This window comes from Spea bombifrons, chromosome 11 (genome assembly GCF_027358695.1).
Source record: "Spea bombifrons isolate aSpeBom1 chromosome 11, aSpeBom1.2.pri, whole genome shotgun sequence".
In the NCBI taxonomy this organism is placed as follows: Eukaryota; Metazoa; Chordata; class Amphibia; order Anura; family Pelobatidae; genus Spea; species Spea bombifrons.
Window position 1 is genome coordinate 12,944,402 of NC_071097.1, and position 22,489 is coordinate 12,966,890.

The window sequence follows — 22,489 nt, forward strand, 5'->3', positions numbered from 1 at the left end:
ATATACAACCATTTATGGCAAGTTATAGATGGGTTCAGGGTTTCATAACATGCACAAATGCAATCACTTTTGTGACATGTGGTTGGGAGCAGGTGGGCCCGAGTTGGCTGTGGGTTCTGGTGCAGGACCATGGCCACATCGCAGCTGTGATTGAGGTCTCTGCTGCAAATGAACAGATCTCAGTCTTACAGTTCTGAGAGTCAGGGGGATTTTGATGTCCCCAACTGGCCCATGAACCCCCACTGTCTGCAAAAGCGAGTTTGCTAGGTCTATGGGACAATGCCAAAAAATCGGGACTGTCTTGAGGAAAACGGGTGGTTGAGAGGTATGGTACATGCTTGTGTACAAGTAGGAGATCACAGTGATGCCACATACGTGCTACGTGATTGGCACATTAGGTCAACTTTTTTATGACTGTGTATCCCATATGTCATTGGTACCGAAATGACACTAATTCACTAATTTTGATAAGTGAATATGGTTATAAAAACAATGTGCATATTAATTGTCACCTTTATTTAGAGTAATTAATCCAAGAACGTTAAGGTTTTTTTTTCTTTCAGTCTGTGTAATTTAATTTATTCTCAACTGTTATCATTTCCCACTTAAAGCCACTTAAAAAAATATGAAAACATAACTTAATGAGAAGGAATATAATTTATAGCCTGATAATAGGAGGTAGAGATAGCTGCTCCCATTATATATCTGATTTTCCAGTATGTCCTGTATCTGTAACCACCATCTCACGTGCTTGAACTGCAAAATGTAGGATTTGGGATAAGTGGCAGATGTCGTTTAAAGTGTGCCTTTTGTTCATGTTGATGTGTTATGATGACACAACAGATGTTTATTTCCAATAAATATTCTGTTTGGGTAATGCTATTTTTTTATAACTCGTATTTCAAAAGGTTCTAAATTTAGCTGGCAACATTGGGACGCCAAGGGTCGGGTAAAGATATGCTTTGAGTGCGGTATATAACTGATGCCTTTAAGCACGTAAGGATTGCATTATAGTGCCCTTAAGGGATTTAGAGAAAAAAAAAAGATGCAGGTGGTTTTCTGTGCCTGCGTACTTTCTTTCTGCTCTTCTCTGCAGTATTCAATGTGTGTGCACCAAGAATAATAATAAAAAAAAAAACCCCCATCTATTATCCATTTTTAATTGCTTTTAAAAAAAGTGCCAGGAAAGCAACAATATGGGCTACATATAACAGGGGACAAGTTGCGGTTGGAGAATCCTTTAACATGTCTATGATTCCATCTCGGTGTGAGGGATTGGATGTTAAGACTTGTTAGGAGTTCTATCGTATTTTGTCCTGTTTTTTTTAACTTCGTCTTTTCTATGCAGAGGATTTAGGTTATCGCTAAAGTAAGTAGTGCCTTAAGCAGCGGTCCTTGCTGTGGCCCTGAACCCCATGTACCTCTGAGACTGGTCACTGTTGGCTGCTCGCTGCGGCTTGGCACAGGTGACTTATTCTGACCAGGTGCTCTGACATCTGGTACCACACATACAACTATGTGTACATCTCATTTTGCCCACATTCATATGCAACGCACTGGTTGTTTATTAAAGATTGAATGCTTATAACATAGATGTACCCAATAGGTATGAATAATAGACACCATTTTCTATGTAGGCTGCTTTTTATTCGGTGTCCTAATTGCTCAGTAGGCTTTTCTGCTATGGCGGAATCCTTGCTTCGTCATAGAGAGGAATTCCGTGTTTTTTTTTTTTTTTTCTCATCTCGCCCCCACCCAAGTCGTGCGATCTATTTTTTTTCCTGATGTGCTCAGCATGCAGAAGGAGTTTCTCTCTGCGGTAGTTCCCCCATCTCTGCACTGACGATCAGCAGCACAGAGCACACGTGCGATGTGGAAATTCTTCCCCCTAGTAACCTTGCAGCCATTCCCCCAACCCTCAAGGTTATTGACTTTATAAAAGCCGCAGCTTTCGTAGCGTATCTGATTTCAAGGGTGAAAAAAAAACATCTTAGCTACCTGCAAAGAAATTTCAAGCAGCCAAACCATAAGAGCAAATAGACAGGCTCGCCAATGTGGTGCTCTTTCTCTTAATAATAATACAATTATTTTATTTTATATATTACAGGAAGTATATATTTGTGAAATCCATTTGTTTGGGGAAGTATCGTGTATCTTTGCTTAAAGGCTCAAATGGCTACTGTCGTATGTTTTAATGTATTCCAGACATAATGTAACTGTCATAACTGGGTTTTTTTCTGCTTTGTAAATGTCTCTGCATTTGAGCTCTTTGTTATAAAAGCTTTTTTTTTTTTTTTTGATAATGAAAATAACTATAAACATCATTTGTTATAAGGATTACACAGCGTTGTAGATGTTTTGACTTCAGGACAATATTTTTATACCCCAAGATCGATTTGTAGCATGCTTATTTTGGTTCATGGTGTGGTATTGATAGGATTAGGATTTCTCTTAATGGTAAGTTAACCAACAACTTTTGCTATAAAAGACTAGTGCTATAACCTAAAATGCCTTCTAGTATACAATGTTTATTATATAGAAATATTATATAGAAATAGGCAAAGCATGGAATTGTTTAACACAAAGTCAACCATTTTTGGGGTACTTTACTTTTACCTAACTAATTTGTAAAAATGATAGAATTGTACCAGTTACTGTAATCAGGGGTAGGGATTAAAATCAGCCCTGCTGTAACCATGCAGCTGCTGTCTATACTCCTACACTTCTGCGGCGTCTGGCCATGTGTATGTAGATGAGAATGTGTCTCATCTTGCAGCGGTCTACAACAGAGGGAAGGAAAACATAACTGCAGAGATCCTCATCGCGGTGTCTGTACTAAAGTGGAATAGAGGCGAGACTACTCTACATTTCTGAATATTACAGAAGAATGGGATATGCCAGATTTAGACCTCATGGCTTCACCAAACAGAAAGTTGGACCTATTGCTCTCCCTGTTAGTACAGAGGGCCATCCTCTAGCCTTAACACATTCTAGAAGTGGAATTTCAGGATGTCCTCCTCTGCTTCTCATATCGAGGGTCTTCAAGAAGATCAAACAAGAAGAATCCCTGGTGACTCTCATAGCTCCTGATTGGCCCTGAAGGATTTGGTACCCAGAGTTGGAATCCCAGAAAATTAGACATAAGATCAGACTTATTATGTCAAGGGCCTGTCCTTCGTCCAAATCACACATACCTAAAGCTTGAAAAGCTGTAACTTCCCTAAAGTACTTCTATACCTCTGAACTTTTCATTTTATACTATGACCTCTTGTCCTCACATATACCACTCTCTTATTCATCCCACCCCCACTATAGAAGAATTATTACTTTTTTTTTGTATATCGCGCCATTATATTCCATAGGGCGGTACAATGGGTGCATATTAAAATACGCTGTGCATACTTTAATATACATTCTTTCAAAAAAGTTTTTGTCATTGTGTGTGATTTTAAATTCTTCCACTGATTGTAACAATGCTACGCAGTCTGCCAGCACTATATCAATAAATGTAGTGTTTATACTGAGGTTTCCCTTTGCCACCAAAGTGCTGCCATTACATACATTATGTATGTATGTATGTATGTATGTATGTATATATTTTAGTTCATTGTGGATCAAAATTTGGATAACTTGCAGTAGACATCATGTCCAATACTTTATTTAGACAAATTAGTCTTCTCATGCTGTTTATTCAGACATACAGACCAACCAAGCTATGATGAATTGATTTACACTTAAGTCAGTTTGATGAACGCTGCATGGTTCAGTGCAACCGATATAGATTGGATATTGATCATTTAACAGGGATCACTAGTTTCTGCTGACTCCGTGTTTCTGTGGTTGGATGCAATTTCAGGATATTTGCCAGTGAAAGAGGTTTAACTGATAGCCCCATAGGGCTGCTGTTTTTTTTTTTTTGTTTTTTTTTTTAGGTTTGTTAATATTGAATCTGCAGTTACTGAGTTAACCACTGTGTATAAACAACTTCTTAAATAGCCATTAGACAGAATTAATTGTTTTAAGGTATTTTAATGCCTGAAAAGGTGAGTCCTGCTAAATGAAGGGAGGTAATAGGCTTATATCATTTAGTATTGGTATGTAATTGTCAAATAGACTTGTGGAAAATGATAGCTAGTTAGTGCTATCCCATACTTTTGTGTTTGTAATGGATCCCGGATTAACTTGCTTTGTTGATGTGTTTCTGTATATACGGCCGTAGTATTTGTTTAATCTGGCATTGTTTAGAGATGACTGTAAACACAACAAGCAAGGAAGTTGTAATCTGCAAGAGGAGCTGTGCAACAGGAAATGTGATTCATTCATTCATTAAAATGAATTGTGCCCTATCCCTTCTAAATTGACACACAAACAATCTAACACCTACACACCTTGCCTGAGCCCTGCCTCTGCAAGTATACTGGCGGAATTGGAAAATTAGAGCAGATCCCTGGGGGAAATGCTCTTTAAGGCCTGTCTCGAAGGTCCATCACCCACCCATCACACATTCGAATCCCAAAATCCCACGTATAAATGGAACTATAGCATGTGTTGATCCAGTTTAAAGAAAAAAAGACACACTCTATTACATTGCTTTTGTTTTATAACTTGGATGCCAAAGCTAGATGCTTAAATTGATACACAGATTATTTCATAAGGCAGTACAACAATAGGTTTGTAGTGCCAATGACTGTGTAGAGCACAACTGTGTAAAGTACACCTCTAACTTTAAAAGGTGCTATGTATGCTACATACATAAATATTAGTTATCACCACAATAAAGGTCATTTAGGCTTTGGCCATCCAAAACAGTGGTGAGAATCTGGCAACCCCAACTTCAGAGAGTCTTTAAACAGCTACGCTATATGGACAAAAGTATTGGGACACCTGACCATTATACTAATGGGGACTTGTATGACATCGCATTCTAAATACTTAGACATTAATATCTAGTTGGCCCCCCTTTTTGCAGTTATAACAGCCTGCACTTTTCTGGGAAGGCTTTCCACAAGATTTTAGAGTGTTTGTGTGGGAAATTTAGCCCATTCATCCAGTAGAGCATTTGTGAGGTCAAACGCTGAGGTTGGACGGGAAGGCCTGGCTCTCAATGCTGAAAGGGACATGTGAAGATACCTTGGACAACGCTACGCTTCCAACTCTGTGGGAACAGTTTGGGGAAAGCTGTTTTCTGTTCCAGCATGACTGTGTCACGGTACACAAAGCAAGGTCCTGGGTGTGGAAAAACCTGACTGGTCTGCACAGAAACCTGACCTCAACCCCACCAAACACCTTTGAGAGGAACTGGAATGGAGAGCCAGGGCCTCTCACCCAACATCAGTGCCTGACCTCACAAGTGTTCGAATAGATGAATGGCACAGTTTCCCACAGAAACACTGTTCTAGCTGCAAAGGGAAGGATCAACTTTTTATATTAGCTTCTATGCACGTAGAATGCAATATCATCAAAGTCCCTTTTGGTGTAATGGTCAGGAGTCCCAATATTTTTGTCCATATGGTTTGTTTATAAAGCCTCCTAAAATGTTCCTGTTTTACTTTACAAATACTTTACTAAAGTGTGAAAATCATTCAATTTGTTTAGTATGCGTCTGCCAGAATATTTTTAATCAATGTTTTCTTGCAAGTTACTTGAGAGGGTAGTTTTCCTTTTTATTTGCCAGCAGAAAAAAATTGCTTTAAAAGCTAACTGAATTAAATGCAAAGCTTAGAACCTTTTACGAAAGGTACTCAATTTAACAAATTCTGCAATTCTATTAAGAACCAATCATATTTCCAGACGGGCTTGTTGAATATTGCCCCCCAAAATATACACATAAAACATTCTTACTTTGAGAATCACTGGAGAGATTTCGGTAAGCCTGAAATGTCAATCTGGTTCACAGTTGGTTTCTTTTGGACTCCTCTGTACGCATCATGGTACTTGGGACACTAGTTTTTCTATTTTTTTTTTTTTATTTTTTTTTCTTAATGAAGTCAAAGGTAAAATGAATAACAATACTCCAACTCTGAGAATTGATAGGCATCAAGACCACTAATTACTGGTGTTTTTTCTTTTACGGCTGTAAAACTAAATTCAATCAAACAAAGGGAAGAAAATAAGTCGGGAACGGAATTAAATGAGTACAGCAGCCATCTTAAGTAGGCTATCATAATGTATATATCGTGTGGAAAACAGGATGGAAGTAAAGTAGAGATCAGTATGTTCTTGTTTTTCTGCAATTACGTAGCCTGGTGATCTCCACTCCACCTATTGATACTTTGACATCATAGCTGAAGACATTACGATGTCTTTCAGCTGTGCAAACCTACCTTGGAGTGAAGTCATGCTTTCAGATCACTTGACACATATATGAAAATTTGCATACTTTAGATGTGAGCTCCTTGAGCAATGGGGTGAGTGATACCGCTCCTTGGCTACCCACTTTTCCATTTCATCTCTTACTGCTTTTGAAGATTTGAGGGACACATCTGTATTGTCCAGAATTGCAAGACCTCAGTCTAGTGATTCTATATCACATGGTCAAGTTTATTATGGTGTTATTGACATTACAGAAATGCCCCTTCAAGCTGCAGAGTTATGTTTATAAATGTTTTATGATTTATTTTGTATTGCACCGTTTCAGCAGTAATTAAAATATAAATAAATGGAAATATTTCTATAGAACAGCTGAATGAAAGAGCCTGTGGCCATTTATAGACACATTTGCATTCCGCCTGATTCAAAACCTTATAAGAGCAACGGCAATGGAATTTACTTGGCTTCTTATATTGTTATTTAAATGTAAGCAATATAGTAATCCTTGTTCTTTTCCGCAATCCGTCACAGCAATTCTGTCTGCAGGCAAACATTTTGCACACGTTGCAGTAGTGTGCTGTACCTTTTAAATCTCTTCTCTCTGTTTTTTGACAGGGGAGGGGTTAAATAAATTATTGCTCGTTAGTAAATTAGGAGCAGTTGCTCTATGTGTGCGTAGAGGAGGCATCCAATAATTTTTTTTTTTTATCAAAAGCAGGATAGAGCATCCTGTATCGACAGTGTCTGCATCATGTAACAACATGGCATGGAAGTGTGAACATAACCAGGAAGCCCTTGACCATGTCCATGCTTGTGGCAGGACGAAGTGTTAAACCACAGGAGCTTTGCCAGGATGTCTAAGGCACGGTGTATAATGTTATAATATTTTTATCTGTTGCAAAGGAAGGCAGACTATCATAAAGCAAAAACAGAGTAGACGGGTAAAACAGTATCCCACACACAAGGTTTGAAGTTTTACAACCACTTTTTAAATTGGGCAGACTTCATGGGCCGAATGGTTCTTTTATTTCCAACACCGGAAAAAAAAGCTGCACTTTTTGTTATGGGGGCTTCGCTATTTTGTTTGAAGCAAAAATAAATTTATCTCCCCTGATTTTAGGTTTGTGCAGAAGTATCTGGCACGGATGGCATAACATTGTGGTGTGCATTTACTAGAGATGTTAGTACCATGTGCAGACTTTTTTTTTTCTTGTCTGGGATCCCACTGCTTTTACTTATTTATTAGCACTTAACCAGTATATCTTTTTAAATGGCTTAACAGTCAGTTCTGCTCCTTCTTCTTTTTTTTATTTATTTTTTTTGCTTGTCTGATAGAAACCAGAGTTTGTTTTTTTTGTTTTTTTTTTAGCATTGTGTGTCAAGAGGAAGTCTGCTGTTCGGTGATAATTGCAGGATCGAAGGGTGTGAAGCTTCATGCCAAAATCGATGTGTGGAGAAGGAGAAAAAATATACTGGCTCTTTTTAGTATAAATTTTTCTGTGCAGTTACAAACAGTAAAGAACACACTGCAGGCATTGGTTTTATTAAACTCTTGGATCTTCAGTATATATCTTCACTATACTTGAGACTAGATCACTGCTGTATTTTAACTTTGTTCAGTTAACTGCCTGATATATTGAAAGCTATAATATCACCACAGCCGAAATGCAGCTTGACCCCACCTGGCCACCATACCATGCATATTACATTTGTCATAAAGCTAACAAGGCATCTAGGTTATAAGGGCCTCCTCCCACTGGCTAGCACAACAACAAATGACTGCACATTCTTATATGTATATGTATCGCTTAGGAAACATCTAAGTTGAAGGATTCATTGAACGCAGTATACCTTTAAAGATTATATTCAGAGGTTAAATGTATTTGTTGTGTAGTAATAACTTTGCAGTCTATTTAAGGCACAACCCCTATTAACAGTGTGCTCACATTTGCATGTTAAATTGGAAAATTGTTTAGCCAAAGAGTGAAAAATAACCCTCCCTGTTCATGTGTTAAATGTTTACTTTCCCTTAATGGGCATCTCTTAAAAGGGAAGGGTGCAATGTAGCGGGGAATACTATGAAGGAACAGCCCCCCCCCCCAAAAAAAAAGACTTCAGTCCATCAAGTTCAACCTTTCACACATACCCACTTATAAAGTTCTAAAGTTGATCCAAAAGAAGGGGAAAAAAACCTACTTGGGGCAATTACCAATTATGCCACAACAGGGGGAAAAAATCCTTCTTGATTCCATAGTGGCAATCAGATTATTCCCTGGATCAATTTGCTAATACTACTGTAATTTTAACAGTTGTAGACCTTTATGTTATGCTTAACCAGAAAAGCAACCAGACCTTAAAAATATCCACAGAGCTGAAATCTCCTTTCCTCAAGTCTACCTGACGCTGACCCTGTGTCTTTTGTAGAGACCTCTTGGTGAATAGATCACTAGAGCGCTGTTTATACTGACCTTGTATGTATTTGTACAATGTGATCAGATCCCCTCTTAGACGTCTCCCATTCAAGTAAAAACAAGTTCAGTTTTCTATTTTCTTCATACCTAAAATTCTCGCACGCCTCTGCACTTTCTGCAGCTCTATAACATCCTTCTTAAAAACTGGTGGCCAGAATTGCACCGCATATTCAAGGTGAAGCTTCACCATTGCTTTATGAAACGGTAAATTGATATTTTCATGTTGTGATTTAATACTCCTTTTTTATGCATGCCAATACCTTACTGGCTTTTGCAACTGGTGACTGGCACTGCACTTCTGCCATTCCCAACGCAGTGGCCTTTAGAGTGTAAGTTGCATGCTTATTTTTGGTACCAAAGTGCATTACCTTACACTTATCTATATTGAATCTCATCTGCCACTTATTTACCCAGTCCCCTAGTTTATCCAAATCATTCTGAAGAGAAGCTACATCCTGGTCAGAATTACCTAATTTTGTGTCGTCGGCAAACCGACAAGTGACCTCCGATATCTATTGCAAGATAACATAAATAAGTTAAAGAGAACTGGACCCAAGACCGGCCCCTGAGGCACCCCACTTACCACAGTTGTCCAGCTCGAGAATTTACCACTAACAACAACTCTTTGCACCCTGTCACTAAGACAGTTTCTAATCCAAACACCGGCATTCTCTCCAAGACCGATTTGTCCTAGTTTATACAATAACCGCTAGTGTGGAACAGTGTCAAATGCTTTAGCAAAATCTAAATAGACAACATCTAAAGCAACACCCTGATCTATACCTTTACTCACAACATCATAAAATGCAATTAAATTGGTCTTACATGATTGACTCCTACTGATGATATCATTGTTCACAATATATTCCTGTATGCCATCTCTTAATAAACTTTCAGACATTTCTCCACCCCAGATGTTAAGCTTATAGGTCTGTAGCTCCCAGGCTCAGATTCTGAACCTTTTTTAAAAAAAATAGGAACCGCATCAGCTTTCCGCCAATCCTTTGGTACAATAACTGACTGGAAAGAATCTTCAGAAATCAAAAACGGTGCTCTGGCTATTTCTTGACTAACTTCCCGTAGTATCCTCGGGTGTATCCCATCTGGCCCTGGAGCTTTGTCTACTTTTAAGTTTACCTAATTGTTTAAAAACGTTATCTTGAGTCAGCCATTCCCACAATTTATTTAAGGCTTCTGTAGTGCTGAATTGCCAGTCAGCAGGTAGTGGCTCTTCTCTGTTATATACAGAAGAAAAAAAGGCATTTAGTATTGCTGCCTTTTCCTGATCCTCACTAATTAACTTACCATCTCCAGATTTCAAAATGCCTACATTTTGTGGCATTAAAAAATCTTTTTGGATTTGTTTTTCTCTCATTCGGGATATGGTATAATTAAGGTGATTTAACAGGTTGTCGTTACAATATGTGGACTGCACACCTATTACACACAGCTTTAACTAAATAACATAGCTTAGTACCTGCTTTTCAGGTATTTCTGTGTTTGAAGCACACCTTGTTATAAATATCACACAGATGAGTCACTGCCCCAGGTAACTAGCAGAGTAATCATCTGGATGGGGAAAATGCTGCTTCTCTCGCAGGGATTCCCCTGCCAAGGCTTCTGTACGCGGTATCATGTAAACTCCACAAAGGGAATTCCACGGCAAGAACGCCAAGCCTCCGTTTCCATAGCATTGCACTGCAGCGGGAGACCTTTCATTTTTAATACGCAATACAGGGAACGGTGAATTTGTAAGCAAACGCAGTGATCTTATCAGTCAGCTTATGTCCTGTTGGTCTCATGCCATTTTTAGTGCGTACATTATTTTTTCTTTTGTTCAGTTTTTTTTTTTTTTTTTAAATTCACAAATCTTTACTTCACACAGATCAAGTACATGATAGGGATACTACAGCTATTATAAACGTATATGAAAGATCCATTGTCCCTTTTAAATCTTCAGGTGGTCAATCAGCCACCCCACCTTCCTCCCCTGCTCAGCAAAATGCCCTGCAGCTTAATGCCTCCTAGCATAAGATGTATTCACCTACGGTCAGATCCAGTGCTGGCTCTGCTGAATTCTGTAAGCAGACCCCAGTGCGCATTTATAAAGTATTCCCATTCCTACTTTCCTGCCACTAAATTACATCCTAAGCAGCCAATCAGTGACAAGCAATTTCAGATCATAACGGATGAAAGAATTTTCAGTCATGATTTAAAATCTTCAGTCTGCGAATTGCTTTATTTATTTTATTTGTTTTCGTTTGGAACAATGCATATAAAAGTACTCAAGAGTGTTTTACTATAATATGCAAGTGGACTGCCCTTTCAAGTGTAAAAAAATGTCTGATTCCAGGGCTGTTTTCCTAGATGAGGCCTATAAATATTCTCTCCGGAAGTACGCTGATCTGGTATCTTAGTAACTATGTCAGGTCATTATGCAATTATTTTTGTTCATGGGAACCTTCTTTTTTTTTTTTTTTTTTTTTGTGTGCGTGTGTATGTTTTCTTTTTCTTTCTCATACTAAGTTACGTCTATATGATTTATCATGAGAGTGATCACCATGATGAGGATGAAATTTCATCCTTAAGATTTATGAAACTGAGATGTTGTGCAAATAGATCTGAAACATGTTCAGAGGATTTCTATCTTCATTTTTTTTAATGAACCAGATTTGCAGGTATTCTTCTGACAAATTAAAACTGTTGTGTTTAATATAAAGAGAGAGAGCGAATTTACTAAAGATGATTAGCTGACATTAGCTAATGGATTGCAAGCTTTCAAGACTATCTAGGTCTCTTCTTCAGGCATATTATATCATGCGTTTAAAGACATGAATAGTTACTAGTAATTGCAAGGGATATAATACAAGTAGCTAGTATTGCTATACATGATGACCTGTATATACGTTTTTGTGATAGAGGAATTGCTAAAATTACTCTTTGTCTCTAAAAGGTTGACAGAGTTGAAGCTCAGCTGCAGTTCAACATGTGCCTTGGTGGTTAAATGTGAGTTTCTATCTTTTAGGTTCACCAGAGACTTCCTGCGTGGCTCAACCAAAGAGTAGTATTTTGCAGTACAACGTCGCCCCTTGATGGTGAGTAGAAGCAGTGCAGTTAACCTCATATTATGTCCTCTATAGTTCTCCCGGCATATCGACTTTTCCAATCTTTGCTATAAAAGAAAAATCGAGGTTTTAATCACTAGACTAATTTTAATGCTATCTATATCTGAATATTTGTATTTATATTTCCTATCAGTTTCCAGTATGCAACCTCGCCTCTGTAGTGGTTTTCCTTTTTTCACTTTTTCATTTACAAGAAGTCGGTTTAAGGAAGGCAGTCTGTCAGTAGTAATATTTAAATGGACGGTGTGACGGAGGCCCCTATTCCAACTGAGTAGCTCTGGCATAGAGATCTTCCTTGCTGCTGAATGCTCAATTGCTCAAGGGGTTAACAATTTATATTCCACCAAGCACTAGGTAAAACTTTGTCTAGGGAACAAACAGAACTGAGTTAATTGAGGCTAGCACATATATTTATACACAAAACATAATAGGATTAATCGTATAATCTCACCAGATAGCCTGGCGCCGCCATACAGTTCTATGGCCAGCAATGCCCACCTGATGAGTCACTATTTCAGGGTGATTCCGAGGAAGCTGTGTTAATCTCGGGGTACCAATGGAGAGCTCGGGATCCAAGCAAGTTATGGTCCAAAAAGCGATGCGATCCGACATAGGGACCCTGAGTGACATCGTTAGAAACGTCCCCGGGAATAATCTGTGCAGTAGCCGGGGCAGAATTCCATAGCCGCAGCTGGGAGAATCCCGGTCCTGAAGATCTGTAATAAAACCCGTGTTTCCAAATGAGCTCCCTCTCCATAATCAGTGTTGCCCACCACCACAGTATAACCTCAAAAGAGCAAAGTGTCCATAGCAACACATTTCCAGTTGTCTGTGGGCATTACCACGGTTCCTAGCTGCCATACAGTTCCATGAATTTGCAGCTAGGTCCCCGTCAGGCACATCAAGTGTTTCCGTGCATGTAGAGACCCCATAGCCGTTCATGTCTGGTTTCCCGTTCACACAAAAAGAGAGGTTGGAATGCAGCACTCAGCAGTGAAATGGTGCACGAGCCAGGGTCCCACCAAGTCCCTCAATAAATCCAAAATAAAGAAGCAGAGGCTCAGCACTTCAAATGATAAGGTGAGTTTATTTCACACAGGCAACGTTTCGACGCACAGGTCTTTCTCAAGCCTTTGGTTTCCCGTTCACACTGTGCATAGGGTGATTTAGACATAAGAGTTTGGGATAGGGAAAAGTTGCGGCGCAAGGGATAAAGGATGGTTGCAGGAGAGCTGAACAGTTAAAATCTCGCATTTCCTGTGAGAGGATTTTCAAGAAATCACATTTAACTATGCGTTACGCAGGGTTATATTTAAAAACGCCTTTTATGTGTTTTCAGTGAGTGAACAGAACATCTGTACTTGCAGTCCCATTTTAATATAAAACTCCTTATTCTGTTAACTTATATTCTTATCTGTTATAGCCTCCTTGTAGTTTCAACTTGCATCGTGTTTATTCAATAGTAATGCCTTTTTTGTTGGGGCAGTGTAGAAAAACATCTAGAGTTGCTTAAGGATTTGGAAACTCAGATGGCTCTGATTTAGATGAAGAGCTTGAAGATGGGCATTAATGTTTTTGAAAAATACATAGATAGAAGTGATTACATACAGTAGTGTGAAAAAGAAAGTAAACTCTACTTGAATGTTATGGTTTTACATATCAGGGCATAACAACACTTATATGCACCTTAGCAGGTCTAATAATTGGGTAAATACGACCTCAGATGAACAACAACACAGTATATGACACTGTGACATGATTTATTCAACAAAAATAAAGCTAAAAAGGAGAAGCCATGTTTGAAAAACCAAGTACACCTTATGATTCAGTAGCTTGTACCTTTTGCAGCAATGCTTGAAGTAATCGTTTTTTGTATGACTCTTTCAGTCTCTCACACATTGTTGTAGAGCAATTTTGGCCCACTCTTTACAACGTTGCTTCAGTTAATTGAGATTTGCAGGCATTTGATTACGCACAGCTCTTAAGGTCCCACCATAGCATTTCAATCGAGTCGAGGTCTAGACTTTAACACCTTAATTCTTTTCTTTTTCAGCCATTCTGTTGTAGATTTGCTTGTGTGCTTGGGACCGTTGTCCTGTTGCATGGCCAAGTTTCGGCCAAGCTTAAGCTGTGGGACAGGTGGCCTTACATTAGACTCTAGAATTGTCTAGTATAGAGAGAAGTTCATGGTCGACTCAATGAGTGCACGCTTCCCAGGTCCTGTGGCTGCAGAACAAGGCCAAATCATCACCCCTCCATCCTGTGCATGAAAAGTTGGTATGATGTGTTTGTGCGAATATGATGTTTATTTTCAACCTACATGGCTCTGTACATTATGGCCAGACATCTATGCTTTGCTCTTGCCTGTCCAAAGGACGTTGTTCCAGAAGTCTTGTGGTTTAAGACCTAGGCCGTGCTGCCACGTTCTTTTAAGAAAGAAGAGGCTTTCACCTGGCAACCCTTCCAAATAAACCATACTTGTTCAGTCTTTTTCTTATTACGCTGTCATGAACTTTAACATTTAACATGCTAACTAAGGCCTATAGAATCTGAGATGTAACTTGGAATTTTTACAATTTGACCATTGCACGGTCTGACCTTGGGGTAAATTTGCTTGGACGTCTACTCTTGGGAAGATTGGCAACCGTCTTGAATGTTTTCCACTTTTGAATAATCTTTCTCACTGTAAAATGATGGCCTTATAACCCTTCCCACGTTGATGGGCAGAAACAATCTCTTCTTAAAGATCATTGCTTATGTCTTTGTTAACACACACCTGAGTGCTTCAGGCTAGCAAACTGGTAAAACATCATTTACTCATTTGATTAGCAGCACCTGTCTGCTTCTTAGCTTCATTCCTATGGGAGCAGTAAGGGTGTATTTTGTTTTTCACACATGGCTTCTCCATTTTGGCTTTATTTGTGTTGAATAAATCATGACACGGTGTAATATCATGTGTTGTTCATCTGTATAGTTACCCTCATGACATACTTAGAGGGTATATTTTCTCTTTCACATCACTGTATTTAAAAGTGTTTAAAGGTTTGTTCCTTACATATTTCACTGTTCCATAAATCTGAGACTTTACCTGATGCACACTTGCACTTTTTTCTGACCTTGCTTCCTGTGTAATGTGCTTGTTCCTATAAACTGTATATATTGTCACTTTGTTCCCTTATGCTAGCTGTTAGATGTTTTTATGCTATATAAGCATGATGCCACAGATGGTCGGCTGATTGCTTTGGCTGAAATTAGGTTAGCATTCTTTGGCTGTGGAGGCTGTATATTTATCTCCTGCCCATAGCTGTCATGCCTACATTGCCTGCCTACCCTTAAGTCCTCTAAAATTAGTACCTCTAAATCCCTTTCCTCAGATGTTGAGGTTAGGACAGTATCAAATATTCTATACTTTGCCCTCTGGCTTTTTATGCCCTAGGTGCATTTTCTTGCACTTATCCACATTAAACGTAGGTTGCCAGAGCTCTGGCCATTTTTTAAATTTACTTTAATCATGTGCCATTTGGCTTACACCTCCAGGAACATCAACCCTGTTGGAAATCTTGGTGTCTTCAGCAAATACTGTAGACTTTACCATCAGGACCTTCTGCACTATCACTAATAAAAATATTCAGAAGAATGTGTCCAATACAGATCCTTGAGGTACCTCACAGGTATTTCTCCAAATATAGTCCATTGACTACATTCCTCTGTTGCCTGTAACTCAGCCAACGCATTCATTCAACAATATTGGAATCCAAACTCACAGGTTGCAGTTTATTTCTGTGGGATAGTGTCACTGAAATCTTGATTATTCAGTCACCCAATCCAAAAAATCAACTAAATTAGTTTGGCGTGATCTCCCTGAATTAAGCCATGTGTTTGATCTTGAAACCAATGTGAGTTCAGATGTTCCACAATCCTATCCTTTAACAGTTTCTGTGAATTTCCCTACTGTTGATGTAAGATTTACAGGCCCATAATTTCCAGACTCCTCATGACTGCCTTTCTTGTTAATGGGCGCCACATTTGTTGATGGTTTTGTTAGTACAACACCAAGCTCTTTTAATAACTTACTTTTCTTTACCTTAGACAGTTGAAGTAGTACTTCGATAAACTTATATGTATCAGATGACTATTTTTTTTTCCTGTTTGAGGTCCCTTTCCTTCATTTTCATCTGTAAAAACCAAACATAAATATTCATTGAGTCAGCTAGACCGTTTTAATCTAACTAACCTCACTTCTTTTTTTTTTTTTTTTTTTTTTTTTTTTTTTTTTTTTTTACTGACTGGGCAGTTTTCTCATCTGTGCTTTGGCAGTTTGGCAGAAACATTCACCTACAGTAATATACAATTCCAAATCTGTGAACACTAAATCTAATATGACCTCCTTGGAAATTGGCTCCTCAGCTACTTTATAAAATAATCCCATTAGGGAATTTGAAATATCTGTACTCATGGCACAACCACTTTGGTTTTCCAGTTGCCCATGATTATAACGCCCTCCTTCAATGTCATTTTAGTAATTTCCTAAATTAGTATATTATCTTCTACTTGTCCAGGGGGTCTATAAATTAACCCCCCTACGCATTCCTAGTTTAAAATGGCCAAACGTCTAGCCATCCTAGCACTTTGGACCCTCTTATTTTCGGTGCAATCTATCACGACTAGATAGTACCCCAAAGCAAAATCCACCCAGTGCTTTTAGAACCCAAAGCCCTCCTTCTAACGCTAAGATTTCAGCCATGCATTATGCTGTCTAATCTTCCGCTGTCTTTCTGGTGTAGCGCATGGCACAGGAGGTCCTTTTTTCCCAGTCTTACTCCCTAAATCCCTTAAATTACCATCTTCCTTTTAATATGTCATTGGCGCCAATGGGCACCTAGACAGTGGGATCTTCTCCAGCATCTCCCAATAATCTACCCACTCTCTCTGTAATGTGACGGACTTGGTTGCTGCTATCAGAGCCACACATTACCCTGTTTGTTCTCTTAATAGCATCCCTTACCACTGCAACCTGCCTAGGCTTACCTTCCTTCTGGATCCCCTCTTGGCTAGATGAGCTGCTCTCCTAGCTGTTGGGGAGAACAGAATTTTTCTTCCCCTTTTCCCTCACCCATTATAACTGTCAAACTGTCGCCCAACCAAGTGCCTTGTATCTTTGTCTTGTCTTCTTCCTCACTGCTGGGGGCCCCATCTAAACTCTGCTCAGTGAGCAAAAGGCTGATCGAGATTGTCAGTCTCTCTGTATTTCAATGTGCCTCTTCAGATCTCCAACCTCAGCTTCCAGAGAGCCCACTTTCTCGAGCTTGCCATAGAGATATGGACCCAGAAACTGCAGCTCCAACGATGCATACATACCGTATTTCCTGATGTATAAGACGCACCTTGATTTTGGGACCCGGAAAATAACACTTCTGTCGTGCCCAGGTTCCAGGATGAGTGTGATGTTAGCTGTGCTGGAGTGTTATTGCTGTTAGCAATCATGTATATTTAATATAGCAATCACATCACTTTCAGCCTCCCTGTGCCCTGCCCCCCTACATACACATCCATGCTATCACACACACATATCCATTCATTCCCTCATTCACGCAGACTCATACACCCTCCCCCACCCTTTCCTGAACTTCAGATCTTCCGGTGCCGCTCGCAGACTTCGTTTCCCTCTGCGTTGCTCGAACTCCGAGTGAACTTCTCTTGTCCCGCCCAGGGGAGCAGGAACTGAGCAGAGTCGTGTGATGTACAGTCACGTGACTCCACTGGATTCCTGTCTCCTCGACGGAACAAGAGACGCTGCTGAGCAACAGAGGTAAGCGGGGGGGGGGGGGGGGATCTACAGCCACTGTATAAGGCGCACCCTGGTTTTACACCCCAAATTTTTAGAAAAAAGATGCGTCTTATGCATGGGGAAATACGGTATGCCATGATGTGTACTGAGTGAGAACTCCAAGCTTGCTCATAATCTATGGAGGGTTTTACAAACCATCATGGTACAACCAGTATTGATTCGCTTATAATGAATTAGCATACGTTTATTTGGAGTATTTTTTGATTACCCTATTTAAACTGAATGCTATAAGAAGTGAACAGCTCTATATATGGATTTAGATGTTTGCTTTTCACACAGGATGGAACCTTGTCTATGAGCTATCTCCTAGGCAATGTTTGTTTTTTTTGTAGCATTGATACTACTTTGTGTCCTATAGTTTACCATTATTAGGTGGTAACCATTATTCTTGAAAATTATCATGGTTTCATATAGGCCTATATAATGTATGCTAATAAGTTGTTAACTTTAAAATATCTATTATGTAAAATTTTTCCCATTAGATGTCACTGTGGTTTACCAAAACGGGTTACCTGTGATTTCCATCAGCCTTCCATCCCGACGGGAAAGATGCCGATTTACCCTCAAGCCCATCTCTGATTCAGTTGGCATGTTTTTGCAGCAGCTGCAGGCAGAGGATCGGGGAATTGACAGGGTTGCAATCTACTCAACAGGTACAAAGATAAAGAATTATTTAGATCATGCTCTTAACCACAGCTGTTAGAAAAGGGCCATCAAACGCCAGGCCTTGAAGGTCGTAAGCAAGCCAGGGTTATTGGATTTTTAGAATTCAGCAAAACATAGAAATAGTATTTTTACACCTTGTTATGTGAAACCTCTGTCTCTTTGTTCTAGATGGAGCTCGTGTAGCCGCTTCCACAGCAATAGAAATTCTTTTGTTGGATGATTTCAAACTGTCAGTTAATGATGTCACTTACCATGTGCGGCCGCCAAAAAGAGGTACAGTGTTTGATATGCCTTGTGGTTACCCACGTTTTTTTGTAAGATTGTGCTGTTCTGTTTTTCAAAAATATTGGTAGAATCTTATGGCCAGTATATCCCAGTTCACATTAGTATTTGAGGAAGATAAATAAGGAAGAACCTTTATTTGTATCCAGAACTATTAAGCCATGAAGATGCAACGACAATGAATGACCTGAAAACCCTTGTGCAGCAGCTGTACAGCACACTTCGAATTGAGGAGCATCAGCTCAATAAGGAGAGAGAGCTGAATGGAAGGTTAGAGGACCTTCGAGGGCAGCTAGAACCTCTTGAAAAGGTACGTTAGTTCGAGAGTCAAAACCATTGTTAGTTGTATAGTTGGACCAGATTTTATGTTACTAGATTTTAATATGTATTTTTTCAAACAAGAAGGCTGGTGTAGCTATATTTACTTCCTTTGTTTCTGTTTTTATCTTTCTCCTGTTACTCTGTCTTTGCACATGCTGTTTTGCCTCCAGTTTTCCGCTTTTCATGCCTCCCATTTTTCTGAAATGTGATGTTTCAGGCTTCTTTTGCTGAAATATCTTAGTGTTTTCTACTAGTAAACAACTGAACTTAAATCCGAGGGATTGGGAGATATGAGATGGGTTTGTCTCTCATTGGCTGAGGAATGTACATGGTGTAATCTAATTTACAGTAACATATGCTATAACAATGTTTTTCAATAGGTTCGTCTTGAGATTGGCCGAAGAGCGGAGAAGCGGACCACGTTTGTGTTGTGGGGTGGACTGGCGTATATGGCCACACAGTTTGGCATTCTTGCGCGTCTGACGTGGTGGGAATATTCTTGGGATATCATGGAGCCTGTCACATATTTTATCACCTACGGTAGTGCCATGGCCATGTATGCCTATTTTGTACTAACACGCCAGGTAAGATGAACATCTGCATGAGGTTTAGCATTGTAATGTTAAATACTGAGCACCTTATCATGTACTCTTTTGCTTGTCCACTGGTGTTTTGTTTCCATAGAACAGCTGTGTTCAACTGAGATTTTATTAAAACTAATTTATGGAGCTTGGGTTCCTCAAATCCCATGAATAGCTGTACACATTATATTTTAAACGGATGTTGTGTCAAACGTTTTTATAATCTTGTTTCTACATTGAAAAGGAAATGTTCCTTGTACAATCCAACAGTTTTACAGAATATTGTCTGCTACATCCTTTCCCCACACCTTGCGTGCATTCAGTCTGCAGCATATCTATGCTTCTTTTTAAGGCATATCTTTTTCTTTTGCCAAACCCTGCATTTACCGTTGAGTATGGTATTTACAGGTTAAGCAATATAAATGTATTTGCAATGCGCTTCCTGTTAACTGCAATAAATTAGATGTGTGTGCATGTTAAGCATAATTCATGATGAAGCCACTTTGCCTCTTCCTGTCCGGGGCAAAGCACGGGTCCATAGAAAGCCGGCCTGCATCAAGGCCTATGATAGGCATATGGGGGGAGTTGATTGGGCCCAGCATTCTAGGGGCTCTGTGGTGAGTCACATTGCTGCCAGCAATGTGACACACCAAAAAGCCCCTAAAAATAAAAAAATAAAATAAAAGGGCTAGTTGGGAGATCACAATCCCCCTCTACCCAGCCCAACATTAGGGAGACCTTGGCTTCGTGCTCCCTAATCACTATAGAGCGCTGGGATATTCCAGTCTCAGGCAAAAAGGAGCTAGCTATGGCTCTGATAGCGAGTAACTGTGCTGAGGGGCTTTGATGTCATTGGTGTTGGTATATAGAATTTGTGTATTTATATGCTTTTTCTTTTTTTTTTTCTCTACAGGAATATGTATATCCAGATGCCAGAGATAGACAGTACTTACATTTTTTCCATAAAGGAGCCAAAAAGATACGTTTTGACATAGAAGAATACAATCGACTCAAGAATGCTATTGCTCAGGTACCTAGTTATGAGACGATGGAGATCGTTATATGGTGTTCAGTACCAAGACGATATTGTTAATGTAATGTCTGTTCGATCAGGCAGGAATGTGTTAACTCCCCCCACCACATGCAGATCTACTGTTTGCTGCACTTATCTCTAAAAGCCTTCTAGCACCTCTAAATCTCTGCACTTCCACACGAAACATGTGTTCAAAAGCTCCCAATGCCTTTACCTTTTGGTGGCAGAGTTTAGGATTGAACCCTACTGACACATGCCCTTTCTAGACAGGCTTATGTTCTCTCTGGGGTAGAGCCAGGGTAGGATGTAGTTAAATGTATTGGAAAGAAATGAATCTGTCAAAATGTTGACATGGCTGCTTGTTTCACTTGACCTCTGCAGACAAACCATTAAAAACTCTAATATCCATTCTGAGGGCTTTGAAGTAGCCCATCATGACAATGGCTGTACTAGACAAATTGAATAAACTAAGACATTTAACACCATTTTATATTATTGTGTATATGCTTTGGATTTTTCAGTTTTAATCTGAGCATTGTACATCTCTTGTATCACTAATCATATAAAATATACCAGAAATATGTATTTTGAAATAGTGTACACCTAAATAAATATAAGTTTTAGTCTTATGTTTGGAGTATAATTTTTTCTTTTGTTTTTTTCCTAGGCTGAGTTGGATCTAAAGAGACTGCGTGATCCCCTGCAGGTGCACCTCCCAGTCCAACAAATAGATGAGAAAGATTGATTATCTGTCAGTCCCCAGCAGAACCTGTGGATAACTCTTGCCTTTGCAATTAAAAGCATTACAGGTGGTAGCTGGGCTGCAATATGGGATGAGTGATGTGCCCCCTATTTTTGTTATAATTTGTTTTTTAGTTTCCTTTTTAAATAATGTTAAAGAAGTGAGAATTAAATAATGGGATCTAATCAAAGCATGGGGCCTTGACACTGTAAGGGCTTTGGGACAATAGTCTAATTCAAACCATATCTATCTTTTTATTTGTCTATGGATGAAAATGCATTACAAAATATATGGTTGAGGGTTTCAAAGCCAGATACAATGTTTATTTTTGTTTACTTATTTTTTCTGTTTTTTATTTTTATCGTGCGTTAAGAATGTGGCCGAGTGCCTATACAACACATCTGAATTAGAATCGGACAAAAAAAATAATAGTTTAGCTCACAATTATTTCTAATGTAGAGATGGTGGTCCAGATTTAACCTCCTCATAATGTTCATCTCTGATTTTTCTGAGGTGGTAGTTGCAATTGGGGCATTATCAAGCCTCCCTGTCCTTTGATCAACTCCAGGTTTGTGCACTTGCCTTTCCGTGTTAGGATGCAGCACTGTTCAATTTTAATTCATGTTCCAGACACAGTAAAAACTTCTGCTATGCATTTTAAGGAACCGCACGTGATTTTTCTTGTAATCACTGTTGAAAAGTCTATTTTGTATCCTCCTCCCATTGCCCTGGCTATATATCCCAGTGGCTTGATGCATGATAGGTTTTATGTCCTTTTGGGGTTTTGTTTTGGGGGGGGGACCTACTGCTGTCCTTCAGGTGGCTCACTTGGGTAATGAATCAAGATTGCATGAATGTATGAAGGGTCACCACCTTATTCTGTTCTGTTCTGATAATCATTTAAACGCTAAATGAGATGTTCTGGCTAGTCTCCTAGGGATGTTTTCACCAGAAGGACTTCCTCTTAGGTTTTTACAGACTTTTGGCTTTGTCGGTGTTCTGTTTACGTATGTATTGCAGAAGAATTGAAGGGTGGCAAAACCAGAGATGTCACTTCTGTCTGTTCTCCAAAGATTTCAATGGATTTCTTTTTCATTTGTTTTGTTCTTTC

At 39.2% G+C, this 22,489-nt stretch overlaps 1 protein-coding gene across 1 annotated transcript in view; it reads left to right on the forward strand.

The window, feature by feature from the left end:
• The window catches only part of MCU (mitochondrial calcium uniporter), a 46,939-nt gene extending 25,132 nt beyond the window's left edge, over positions 1–21,807 (forward strand). The window contains exons 2-8 of the mRNA XM_053451322.1: positions 11,806–11,875; positions 18,236–18,406; positions 18,588–18,692; positions 18,851–19,011; positions 19,403–19,606; positions 20,517–20,633; positions 21,304–21,807. Coding sequence (XP_053307297.1) covers positions 11,806–11,875; positions 18,236–18,406; positions 18,588–18,692; positions 18,851–19,011; positions 19,403–19,606; positions 20,517–20,633; positions 21,304–21,381 — 906 coding nt within the window. The 3' untranslated portion in view covers positions 21,382–21,807. The remainder of the gene's footprint in view (positions 1–11,805; positions 11,876–18,235; positions 18,407–18,587; positions 18,693–18,850; positions 19,012–19,402; positions 19,607–20,516; positions 20,634–21,303) is intronic.
• The last annotated feature ends 682 nt before the right edge of the window (positions 21,808–22,489 follow it).